Below are 13015 nucleotides of genomic sequence, written 5' to 3'. Positions count from 1 at the left end.
CAATAGATCCTCCTAAATGGTTCACACTGGAGCTTTAAAACTTAAAAATGTAGTGAAGACAGTTGCCTTAAAATAGTTTTCTCAACTTTTTTTTTACAGTGTGCATAAAATCTGCCTTAAAACATGGCAAACCTAAAATGTCTGAAATCAATCAGACATTTTTGGACGCCACAATCCCAAAGAAAGCCTGTGAAATCCTTGAGGGACTGCAACAGAAATTAAACATGTTAAAGTGTAAATACAATAAGTGTGGACGGAAGGTTGACACTGACAGGGACAAGGTCCATACGTTCACCTCCCTTCACAGAACCAGGACAGTGAGTACTGACAAAGAGCTGTTTGTGGAGCTCTCATGTGGAAGCAGAGGACGGAGGACCAATCAACAGTCAGAGCCGAGCGCACAATAGAGAGCTCTCTGTCGTCATGACAACTCAACGTGCGGCACACGGAGACGAGGCGACGGAGGCGGAGAGGTGAGAGCCGGAATCAATTTGTTCCTTGTTGTTAGAACAACGCCTGGACACGACGGACCGGCGGTGACCCTGAACGCACCACAGAGTTGATCCTCAGTAATCTTTAAGGGTCGGCGTTAAAGGTTAAAGACTTTTTAAGACCTTTTTAAGATCTTTATGATGCAATTTAAGGACCGTTTTACATCCATGGTGGTAAAAAAATACTAACGAGTATACGAAGAAAAAAGCGATTTTGGTTTCGTTTTGTAGTTGTTACAGAATGATCAACACAAATATTTAATAGGCTTTTTAAGACATTTTAAGGCCTAAAATCCTGATTATTTGAGTTCATTTTAAGACTTTTTAGGAGAATAACAATGTGTAGGTTCTTACTATCACTATCGTCAGCTTTAATATTGTAGGTTTTATCCACATTTAAGACCTTGGTTCAGACTATTTTCCCAGTAACGTTATTATGAAACATCAACAACATCTGTAATTACAGATTTACATCTAGAGACATTCGTTATCGTCAGTTTTTCTTCAGGATTTTTCATCAGGATTGTGAAAAATAAAAATATAATGAATGAACAAATGGAGTTCAGTGTTTACTGACAGAAGAAATAAACTCAACAGGGACAGCTGTACTGAATTAGCTTAAACAGCATCTCACTGAAAAACAGACAAATTAAAATATGCTGTCGGCTTATTGAATGCGCTGTACTGTCGTACCGTAGTCGGTGACACATTTCGGTGCCCGCTGCTCCGTCTCCGTGTTTCTCTTCTTGTTCTTTGACTTCCAGGCGTGGTAAACTTTGAGCCGGCGGTGGAACTCCTCTCTGCAGGCGGCCAGCAGCTCGATGTCTGGAAGAGACGGACAGAAAATCACTAAAAACATCCGTAGTTTGCAACCACCAGGAACTGCAGCAGTTGGGTCTTTTAGCCATTTATCATCATGTTTAACTTTCTATTAACAGTTTTCAGACTGACACTGATTATAATTTATGTAATTTCCAACACTGTTTGTGAACCCCAGCATACAGAAATATTCTAATAAACTAGTTGAACATAACACATTTATACCAAATGCAAAAAATGCATGTGATTAGCATAAAGTCCAAACAGTGGAGCGTTATTTAGCCTCCTTCCCAACATGCTAGGTTGGTACCAAAGGATGCGTTACCAGCAGCAGCTTCACACTACAGCTTCAGTGTGAGTGGGAGAGGGAATTAAAATGGACTGGCACTGGGGGTGGCCAATCAGATTTCAGGACCCACTCTAGATGCACCCCTGCCCTAGAGTGATAAAACTTTTGTTGGGGACCCACTACAACACACGCAAGGACCCCTGTTGGTCCCCAGTTTGAAACCCACAAGCACTCCTGATTGGGGTTCACTGCTCTAAAATATCTTCATATGCTGTAATTAGATTTCCTTTCAGAGGCGGAGAGCACATGTGTAGGGGTGTCCACATACTTTTAAATATTATTGACAGATATATTAACTTTTGTTCCTTTCCGCTCTGAACTTCTGTTCTTTGATATCTTTACAGAAGTCGGTACAGTGTGTGAGCGTGCCCTCGCAGACTGCAGCATTAAGATAACACATTTCATCAGGATGATTCAGATTAATGACTTCAGTGGAAAAAGAAAAAAACCCTTACAACATTCAATTTATCATCGGCAGCTAACAGTGCAATGAGACGCTTAATGCACACTAAGTGCTCAGGTAACGTCAGCTGAACAAAAATACTTTGGAGGCAGACAAACGCCGAGAGAAAAAACAACTTCCATTTACTGAAATCGCTGCAGACTAAACGAGACTGTGGCAGTTGTCAACAACCCCTCGTCGCTCTGCTTTCCCGCCGCTGCAGATCATCATGAGCGGGCGGACGTGATCACATCAGTATTCAATCTCCAGCTCTGCCTGCGAGGCGAGGTGAGCGGCCCGTTAACGCCAAACTGAGTCATTTCTGAGTGTCCGCCCGCAGGCTCCGGTTCTCCAAAGCGGTCATTTGTGGGATGCCACCGGGGTGTCGGCGCCGGCCTCCTCCTTCATGCTTCCTGCTGCGTGGATTCAGACAGGTTAACCTCAATATCATGAGAGTGCAACACATTCTCCCCTCGGCTCTCTTCTTTAACTCTCCTCCATTACTGAATCATTATCAGCAGAAATATCTGTTCCGACCTTTTACCTCGTTTATGTCCTTTCTGTTACACAGAACCATCTGCACTGTTAAAAAAAAGTTTACAAGGTTTTTCACGATTATTATTTTCATTAAATAATCATAAAATGACTGCTTATTTAAAGATTTTTTTCTTTTTTTGACATAAAAAGACGCAAATATTTACACATTATAGATTAAAATGTTGAATTCAACTTTAATACTGTTTATTCAGTACTAATTAACCCTAACCCATACAATTATGTAAGATTAGTGACAATTAACAGTGAAAAACTGTCCTGTAACTTTACATGGATTTGTTTGTTAATTGACAGATATCTTGTATAATTTATAAAGTCGTCCTTGGAAAGGGTTTCTTTCAAAAACACACTAATCAGGTGATTGGATGAACCATCTATCGCTGTCCATCACAGGCAAACGTCAATCGATCGGATCAACGAAGTCAGTCGGGAGAAGAGCGAGAACATCTCCATCGACAGAAGCCTTCAGTGACAATCTTTGCTCTTCGTTCAATGAAGAAACTCAATATGCAGAGTAACGGACGTGACTTACAACTTTTTCCTAACCCTAACCAAACCTTTTCACAACATTAACCATGCTTCGAGAGGGGCACCTAAAGCCTATTTTGGCTGAGCAGCAGTGTTTGACAGGTTGGGAGTGAGAACGTATTGATTCATGCTGTGACACACTTTATACCACCCCCATAGCTGCCAGTAGTTCCTCATTGAACCACTGCAGTCCAGACCGATCAGTAGCACCTGAATCCAGCTGCCTCACAAGGTTATAAAAAATGGCTGCACTTAATTACATCTTTCAGTCAAAGAAATACTACTAAAGTAAAGTAAAAAGCAAAGTATGTATATATAATATTGTTTATCTGTCACCAACAGCTTTGTTCTACTGCAGCACTCGGTCAGAGGTCACATATCTTCTAAGGTATTTCTGTCATAACAAAATCAATGTGATGAACATTTAATGATACTAAACTGTAGCACCTTCAAACAGCCCTGGATAAGATCATCATCTACCATTTAAATGTCAGTGTTTGAAGGTTGAGTAGTATGCAGCAGTCTAACATGTTCATCATCCGGTATTGTCATATTTTGTTTGACAAAGCAATACGAGGGGTACAACTGTGGTATCATCACGATAGGTTTTGTTAGAAAGATGTTCTGTTCGACCAGCAGTTCACTCTCTCTCTCATGTTCACCCACATGAGAGAAGTGTTCATAAAATGAGCCACAGTTTACCAAAAATAAAAGTAAGTGATGTGGAAAGTGAGCAGCAGTTTCTGTCAAAGCTTCCCGTTCGGTGGAAATGAGGCTAAACTACTGACCATTAACTTATTCCCAGAGCCATAACCTGTGAAAACCTGTTCATCCTCTACGGAGCTCGGTGGCCTTCTGCCTGTTAGTTTATAGGACACTTTCACCTGAGGTTGGCGCTACAGGAAAGTGTCCTCTGGGAAGCAGGAATTTGCAGGAGGGTACACGTGAGACGTTTGGTGTCATGGTGGTGCTACAGAAAGGCAACAAAAACATCTGAATTCATCCTCTGAAGATCAAGAATAATCTTGAAGAAGTTTTTTAAGATACCATGTCATGGACTGAAGCACTGGTGGAAAGGTCATTGGGTCATTCCAATTAAGCCAGTCCATCCTCTGGGTAGCAGGAATGTGCTCAGATTTACTTGATTTTGATATTCAAGTGCAAATGTTGGTCAGATTGCAATAGTGGAAAAACACTAGAAACATTACCAATGACTACCAAAAGATTCATCCTCTGGTGACCATGAACACTCCCGACAAATTGAAAAGAAGTGTGCCTCTTAGTTTCAGATACTTTCTCATGGGTTTAAATATTTGTTTTGGTGGTGGTCTGAGAATAAAGGTCAAGATATCTGCAAAATTACTTGAAGTCATCCTCTGTGGACCGTGAACATCCACGTAAAAAAGTTAATGTTAATCTATCCAGCAGTAGATTTTCTCTCTATGGACCACAGTGTAAACACAAACTGAGCAACAGAACAATTCTATGATCTTCAGACGCTCTGACGGCTCTTCTCAGAGGTTTCCAGTGTTTATACCCATTCTGGTCTGCTTTGGGACAACTTCAAGCAACCCACTGGGGAATATACCACCGTGTGTCACTATGTTGATGACACGTACGCCGTGGTGACAAACTGAACCGTCAGACTCACCACATGAGGTATTGATGGCGTCCCGCAGCTCGGCGTACTTCCACTTGCTCAGCTCGTACTTCTTGGCCCCAGCGGCAGCCTTGGAGGCCTGGACCTGTGGACCTCTGATGGGGGAAACAAGAGAAGACAAGAAGGGCGCAGGAAGTCAGCAACAAAGAGCGACAGCAGTGAACTGTGGGATACCGGCAGCAGGGGACGTATGTGTGCAGATCAGAGGTTATTCAGTCTGAACTTGGGTCAGAGAGGATTTGTAAGTTATGAACTGTGGAAGTAGATTGGTAGAGTTCACTCTGAATAAGACTCAAAGTAGTTAAAGAACCCTAATGTTTTATTGTCCCCAGAACAGATATTTAGACCCTGTCTGGGTGGGCTAGCGTTAAAAAACCTAATTTAAAGGTCCTATTTTCATAAATTCTGCCATCATATGTGATAATATATTTCTTATCAAGTTTATTTCTAAGGTCTGGGCAGCTGTAAAGAACAAACAAACAGAAGCAGTCAGTCGATCGGACAGTTCATCCAGATAATTTAAACCACTGTATTTAGAGGTAAAACTGCAGCAGGAGGAAACAGGAACTGTGATGAACAGCCGACAGATCTGATCACTGTTTGTCTGACCTGGAGGTTTGTTTCCAACCTGTCTGCTGCCCGTTTCTTGTCCCATTAGACAGACTTTATTTAATGCTACTGCTTAAAATTACGTCATAAATTACTTTGGCAACAATAATATGATAACATGGCCACAGCTACATCACTAAACCCAAAATGTTTCTTTAAAATGTTTAATTGGAATAATGTTTAAAGCAAAAATTAGAAAAATATTTTTGAACCAGTTTGTCTTTAGTGATATTAGGATTAACATAAGACAAAAAATATATAGAATTATCCTTTAAAACCAACAGATTGAGTTGTACAGTTGTTGGAAAATTAGCTCTGGAGACCAAAAGGCTTTTAATATGAGGCCTTATGGAGCCTCTAGTGGCCATTGGAGGAACTGCAGGGTTTCGTAGATATTGTAGCTTCACTTTTATGCGGAGTAAAAAGTAGCTCAGAAACTACCTGAATCATCTTTCACAGTAAACTCCGCCCACCTGAATGTCATCACAGCAACAGACTAACAGAAGAATCACAGGTTCAATACTCTGTCTGTTGTTGAGGTGAAAGACAAACAGGGTGTCACATTAGCAGCATTGTTGTTAGAAGGAAAGAGAAAGATATAGAGGATGACATCATTAAAATGCATGCTGTCTCAGTCGCCAGGAAGTCAAAAAGCGGCTTTGCTACGGCGGCGTGGAGTGGCAGCTCGCTGTATGAGAATTACAAAGAATACAGCTCCTCTCCAGCTGTGGGCTCGCTCCTCGTGGCGCCACTGACAGACCTGATTAATCTGTGACCGGGATTTGCCCTTTTTAGAACACTGGGGGAAGTTGGAGGCGGGACACTGCTGCTTTCTCTAATCCTATTGGGCGCTTGGCGATTAGTGAGAGCTGGCCTCGGACCCGGGCGGCTGTAACCGCTTTCCCAGAAGCACACGGCGGCTTTGGCAGTGCAGCTAAGTGGCCGCAGTCACCTTCTGCTCCGACTTTCTGCTGCTCTGTGTTTGTTTGTGGCGTGGCGAGAGGGCGGCAGGAGCCAATTAGCATCAGACAGACGATCTGAAGAGAGACTGCCGTGCTAACGGCGAGAGGAACGCACGTGGGAAATACGAGTTAATCCAATGAGAAAGTGCACAGTCATTGTGTAACTGTGGCTGTTTTACCTGCTGACAACGTCGTTAAAGGTCATTTCTGTTCTCACAGATGAAGATTTTTAATTTTTAATTTCTTTCCAAGGAGTAGGCGGGAAAATACACCTTTAAACTTTACTTTAATTTCCAACTGCACTAAAAAACTAATTTCTAGTCCAAAAACCATCCAGAATTCAGTGTACTGGGTTGCTCAGCTGTTCTCATGCTGTTAGTTTCATATATGTTTACATATAATCAGTTGGCTTTTAAACACCAAAGGTCCAATGGAAGACGACTGGATTGCACTGGGACACCTCCACACAGGAAACAGTGACAGCGGCAGCGTTAGAGCACGTTTGCTCACTTTAAAGTTCCTTTAAATGAACGTGTCATTATTATACAGTGTCAGCGTGCTGGGACACTCAAAATGGCCAAAAAGTCAGAAAGTCATCAGAAGTCCTTCCAGCTTCCAGACAGGGGGAGTTTAAACACTGCTAGTAAAACTGCCGGGGAGCGGGACCCGAAAAAGCCACAGAACCAGAGCATTTAACAGGCAGCTGAGAAAATATAGAGATTATAATCATTAAATGAATATCATTAATATTATATTACCTGATAAGTTGATTCTATTTTCACTGAATCATTTTTGCTGCAGACTGCAGCTTTAAAACCATAAAACAAGCCAGAGCTCAACTTAAACCAGCTCTTGTGAGAGCGGAGTAAAATACAGCAGGAGCTTCAGCCTGCAGAGGTCAGTGGCTGCAGGTCGACTGACAGGACTCACTGGACCAGAATCAGTAACCTACAGTGAGTATTAACTGTTACTGAAGGAATTAACAATTAAATCAAGTTCTTGAATTAGATTTTGATTATCGACAGTCAATAAAATCAACCGGACTCTTCAGGAGGATTTCTGAATCACATATTATTTTTTAATTGAAGAATTTGGTCAATTTAGAGAAAATAGAAGCGATTGATTGTGAAGAGATTTTCACGCTTTGCGACCGGTTTCTACCCACCGAGCCAGAAGTTCAGTCATTTCCTTCGCCATTTCCTCCCTAAAAAAGCATGACGGTCCCAGTTTGAACACATTAGTAAACTGCTGGATGGTTGTTCACAAAACACTGACTGCACAGAAACACTCAGAGGTAGAGAGGAGGAGGAAGAACAAACAGACATCATATATGAAGAGTGGAAAACAGGAACATGTAACAGAGAGGGTGACTACAAATGTGATTTATATATACGACTAATTCACAACAGAAAATACATTTGGAGGGAAACTCAACTTTGGTTCGGGGAAGATTGAGGGATATTAATAAAGTCAGAAGATGAGTTTTTCAATATTTAGGCAAAACTACAAAAATTCCCTAAAGCTGAACCAAAGAACCAGAAATAATTACTTTACTTTAAGAAAATAAACTCCATTACAAGTCAAAATCATGTTTTAAAAACGTACTGTAATGACAACAAAATATAATTAAACTATCAACAGTAAAATTAATAGTTAAAAAAGTACAATTTTATATATTATAATTATAAAATAATAAAAATTTATTTATTACTTATTACTCTTTGGGTTAGCTGGGTAGTTACATCTGAAAGCTAATGTTAGCAAAATGCTAGCTAACTACCGAGCCAATTTACATTAATCTTTAGTCAGCTAGCTTTTTTCTAACATTAGTGAGCTAACATAGGATGTGACTATGTTGCTTTTATCTTTTAACCCACTGGTTCACAAACTATGTTACAGGTACCGCTGGATGTCAATTTCCCTCAAACATATGAAATAAAACACACTGAGTAGCTCGTAAAGGTTAATTTCTACTCAACACTAAGACCTAAGTGTTGCGGGGTTGTGAAGGGGAGCAACAAAAACTCTTAATGGAGGTGAAGGAGAGAATAAGGGAGGAAGCAGTTTGACTGCAGCTTTAAAGATAAAAGTCTAAATGTAACAACCTGTAACATTTCCTCCTTAAACACTGTGTATATATATAACCTGAGACCTTTTGTTCCTTCTCTGGTCCCACAGTTGTCTATAACCTGGTGTTCAGTATCAGTTAGTAAGGACACTGCGTGATGAAGCCAGCAGTGAAGAGTGGGTCGGTGTATAAAGTGCTACTCCAGTCATATATGGACTCTACTACAGCTGAAGCATCAGTTTCAGCTTCCAGAGTGACTGTGTATGTGGGTCGACTGCAAGGGAGGCTGAGGCCTAACGAGCGACTGTGTGTGGCACATAGAGACACGGTGTGGTGGGTTTGGTGTTTTAGTATGGAGAGGGAACCTACATGGTCAAGCTCTTGAGTTTTGTGGCTCCAGCAGCGCTGTGAAAAGAGGATTATAGGATTATGAGACGGAGCAACAACACAAACCAATCAGCGGGAGGAGAGGTGATTCCTTTCCCCCGCCACGCAACAGGAAGTGATTCTCCCTCAGAACTCCAATCAGAGGACACGATTCATCAAACCGCTGAGGGCAGCTCTCATGTAATCAAATGTATTGATTTATTATCTGTAACGTTGGTTAAAGTTGGTCGATCAATGTGTCTGATTAATGACTTCATATCTGTTTTAATTAGTGCTTCTCTAAAAATACTGAAATAATGTTTATTTCTAGATGTATTCTGGCTTTAATTGGTTTTTATTTATTTATTTGTCTATCTTTCTTTTTTTATTTTAATATTTTCATCATTTATCATCTGTTTTATCTTTTTCTATGGTTTATTTACACATTTTAATCTGATTTATTACTTTATTTAAACATGTGACTCAGTTTTATTATTAAAATCATACCGATAAGTCATTAAAGTCTCAGTAATGTCAGTTCATGAGCAGGAATATTAAATATTTGAAATATTTTCATGCTTTTGTACAACAGAGTTGAATTATAAAAGTTTAAGGTTTTCTTATTTTGTTCCTGTGCCTGATCCTGATACATCGTACAAAAGCATAAGAATATTTCAAAATGTCGAGAATAAAGTCTAGAATTATATATTTATATAAATGATACTACTATTAATACACTATATTATACTCATTTATTTTTAATTTATTATATTATAGAAATGTTTTTTACTTATATATGGCAATAACACTGTTATTTACTAATGTGTTTATTATTCTACATATAGTTAGCGATAAATAAAGTTATATATTGAACTGCTAACGCTCATATCAGACCAATAAAAGTGTGTTTTAATGTTAATTAATGTAACCTTTAGGAGAAATATTGTGTGATTTATTCTTTCAGATGTAATTTTGCTTTTTAAAGTTCATTCTTCGTTCTGATCCTCAGCAGTTTGATAAAAACGAGGTGGATGACAATCACAATTAAAACTGGTGCTAAATACTTTGGTGGAATGTGGACAATAAAACTTCCGATAAAAATAAAACTGGTGCCACTGTTAGTTAGCTGCAATCAGCGTCTCATTGTTAGAGGTCAGTGCTCGCTGGCGGGTTGTTACAGCATGCGGGGGGTTACGGGTTGAAAGGTCAGAGGCAGGGGGGGATTGTGGGAATAAATGAAAGGGTTAAATCGCCGGGTCTTACACTGCTCTCTCTGGGGACGATGGAACTGAGGAGCCGTTGCTGGGAGGAAGAAAAACAGAAAAGAAAGAAGACAAATGGTTAAACTCAGGAACCATCGGAGCCGGCAGTTCCTCCGGTTTTAATAAAAGTTTCTGCAAGAACTCGTCAGCAGCAGAGTCGCCTCAGTCCGACAACATGTCAGACCGAGAAACAGGAAATCGAGCTCTCCGGCAGCAGATTGACACATCGTGATGCATTATCGATGGTGGGTTTGGGCTTCAGGATCATTAAACATTCAGTGTTTTTCAATCTGCAGCCCACACATCATGTGTCAGTATCCTGTCAGACTACAGACCCGACCTGAACCCTTCACGCTCCCGCCACAGGCTGCGGCGCCAGGAACAGGCTGTGAGAGCGTTGGAGCGACGCACCGAAGACTGCAGCCGGGTAGCGTTGCATTTATCTCTCAACATTGTCCATAACAGACAGAAATAATACTTTACTCATTATTGTTCACCTGTTTTCACAGATCAACAAAAGATTTCAGTTTCCATACAGATAAGTATAACCGTATAAATACAGTTTTAAGACTGTAATTTGAAACTATGATGAACATTTGTCCAAATAAACTAGATTAACAATTGATTTCTGCCTGTCCTACGTGGAACAGTACGTGTATTCATTCTGAACTGTTTGGTACAGAACGTTTTAGTTTTTCAGAATAAAAGACAATTTAATGTCTGCTTTAGATCATCTGAACTCCCAGCAGCCCCTTGAGAGCACCTGGACCCGGTATTAACCTCCTGAGTTAATTAAGCAGCAGGTTGCCGTACGGTGGAATACGGCTGCTTCATAAGTTACAGGTCATTAAACTCCTGCTGTGTCCACAGGCTCAGAAACTCATTACTACAGTCTCATTGGTTTTTGGGTGTAACAGAGACTTAAAGTGTCTTTTCTCCTTTTAAATAAAGTTTACCTCCTTTAGCTTGGAGATAAAGTTCTCCTACAGACATGGAGGGGTCATCTTTTACCTTCGCAGGCCTGAGTCGTTCTGCACCTCCTCCGGGATGAGCTCGGCCTCGCTCTGAGCGATCCTCAGCGCCAGCTCCCGGTCTCTCCTCTCCTGCTCCAGGATGGTCTGTCGAGCTGCGTCCTCCTCGCGCTCCGCCTGCAGCTGCAGCTCCATCTCCACCTGAACACACACAGCGCAAAGCATTTCACATTCCCGCTGCCAGAACTCGCTCGCCGCCGCCCGGCTGGAGTGTCTCTGCTGCTGTTCACACATGTACAAAGTGTTGGAGTCCGTTCAGGTTTGGACTCCTCGGAGTCGTCGACCATCTGCAGGTATAAAATATCTGCCAGATCCACTGCAGGGCAACGGCCTTGTGCTGCATTCACATGCAAGGCCTCAGTACGGGACGTTAGAAAAGTTCATTTCTAAGTATATTTGACCACCTTAAAATGAGTAGTATTACATTTTTATCTAAACATCGTGTATAGAGACCTGAGTGTCCGTACAGACACCAAATTTAACACAATTTTTTATTGTTAAAAAATTTACATTTTTAAATTTAATAAAAGGAGCTGAAGGTTATTTTGTCCAAATAAAACACAAAAACTCTAAAATTATTATTTCAGTTAAAAAAAACTACTCCTGCACAGATTTTAAAAAATATATATATTTTTAATTTGTGGAAAGAGCTGAAACAAAATGTTTTCACTTGTTTTCACAGATGAATAAAAACGTATCTTGCCTTTCAGGGCTTTCGTAGAGACCAGAGTCTCCATATCGGCCAAAATGCTGCATTCAAATGAAATTTTCATTTTTAAGTGTATTTGACAGTTCAGCCAGTAGTGAGACTGTTAGATATTTGCAGCGGTAATTCATCGCAGACTGTGATTGGCTGTGACTGGCTCTGATTGGCTGATCTCATTCCTGCAACACGATACTAAATTTTTATTTCTAACAGCGACTGCTGCAGAGGAGCTGATTTGTATTCGATTATGTAAACTGTGAGTTTTGGCTGCTGTTTTAAAGTCAGACTTACAGAGAAAACCGAATATCTCTGGGTGTTTTTGGACTTTTGATTTGACAAAACAATCTATCTGAAGAGGTCACTCTGGGCTCATGATGGACATTTCTCAGTATTTTCTGACATTTATCTGATTACCCTGAAATACAATCAATAGACTGATCAATAATCATAAGTCACAGCTGAACCAGCGGACGCAGTAACTTGTTGGTATTCATGGAGGCAGAACTCTGAATCGATGAACACACACACACACAGACACCCTTCAACCCACAGTCACAGCGGGTGAGGAGCTGCAGCCGGCAGGGATAACTTCATCTCGTCTGTCCTGCTCATTAAAGGCGAGGGAGCGGAGGGCGGAGCTAACCTGGATGATTAATGCTCTTGTTCCCACCTCTCTTCATGGAAACGTGGAAACGTCTAACGGCTCGATGACAGGCATCACCAAGGTGCTGAAGGTCATCTTTACCGGAGACAGTGAGGAATATTTGAACCTTTAATTTGCACATTTTATCATTCCTAACACCTTCAAAAGGGACAGTTCACCCTAAAACAAAAACACATATTCTATATTATCGTCTACATTCAGCTTTTGGAGCTCAAAGCGCCAAAAACCTTTCTAAACCTAAGCAGCAACGTGTCTTTATAGGTTTAATGACACTGCAGTTCATTTTACTCTCTTTGTGTTTTATAACATGTTTAGTTTTTGCAGATTTTAGTTCATTATATTCTCTTTTTGTATTAAATCTGTTCTGTTCTGTTTTATTGTAAAGCAGCACGGCTCCCAGTACCAGCAATATGTCCCACACAGGCGGCTGTGGCTGGATTGGGGTCGTCCCCCAATCAGAAGGTTTGGTTCGATCCCGCTCTCCTGCCACGTATCTCTCTCTT

At 40.8% G+C, this 13015-nt stretch overlaps 1 protein-coding gene across 2 annotated transcripts in view; it reads right to left on the bottom strand.

Annotated features, from left to right (window-relative positions):
- Positions 1-13015, bottom strand: part of myo6a (myosin VIa) — a 93931-nt gene that overhangs the window by 8850 nt on the left and 72066 nt on the right. The window contains exons 27-32 of one of the 2 annotated variants that reach the window (XM_035678594.1): positions 11123-11283; positions 10113-10151; positions 8853-8888; positions 7581-7619; positions 4836-4939; positions 1185-1316 (exon numbers count right to left, since the gene is read on the bottom strand). In XM_035678594.1, the coding sequence (XP_035534487.1) occupies positions 1185-1316; positions 4836-4939; positions 7581-7619; positions 8853-8888; positions 10113-10151; positions 11123-11283 (511 nt within the window). The remainder of the gene's footprint in view (positions 1-1184; positions 1317-4835; positions 4940-7580; positions 7620-8852; positions 8889-10112; positions 10152-11122; positions 11284-13015) is intronic. The other variant, XM_035678595.1, reaches the window with a different exon arrangement.

This window comes from Morone saxatilis, unplaced genomic scaffold (assembly GCF_004916995.1).
Source record: "Morone saxatilis isolate NCDOM2014 unplaced genomic scaffold, NCSU_SB_2.0 Contig7, whole genome shotgun sequence".
In the NCBI taxonomy this organism is placed as follows: Eukaryota; Metazoa; Chordata; class Actinopteri; family Moronidae; genus Morone; species Morone saxatilis.
Note: the sequence above shows the minus strand (reverse complement) of the source record. Positions and strands in the feature narration are given on the sequence as shown.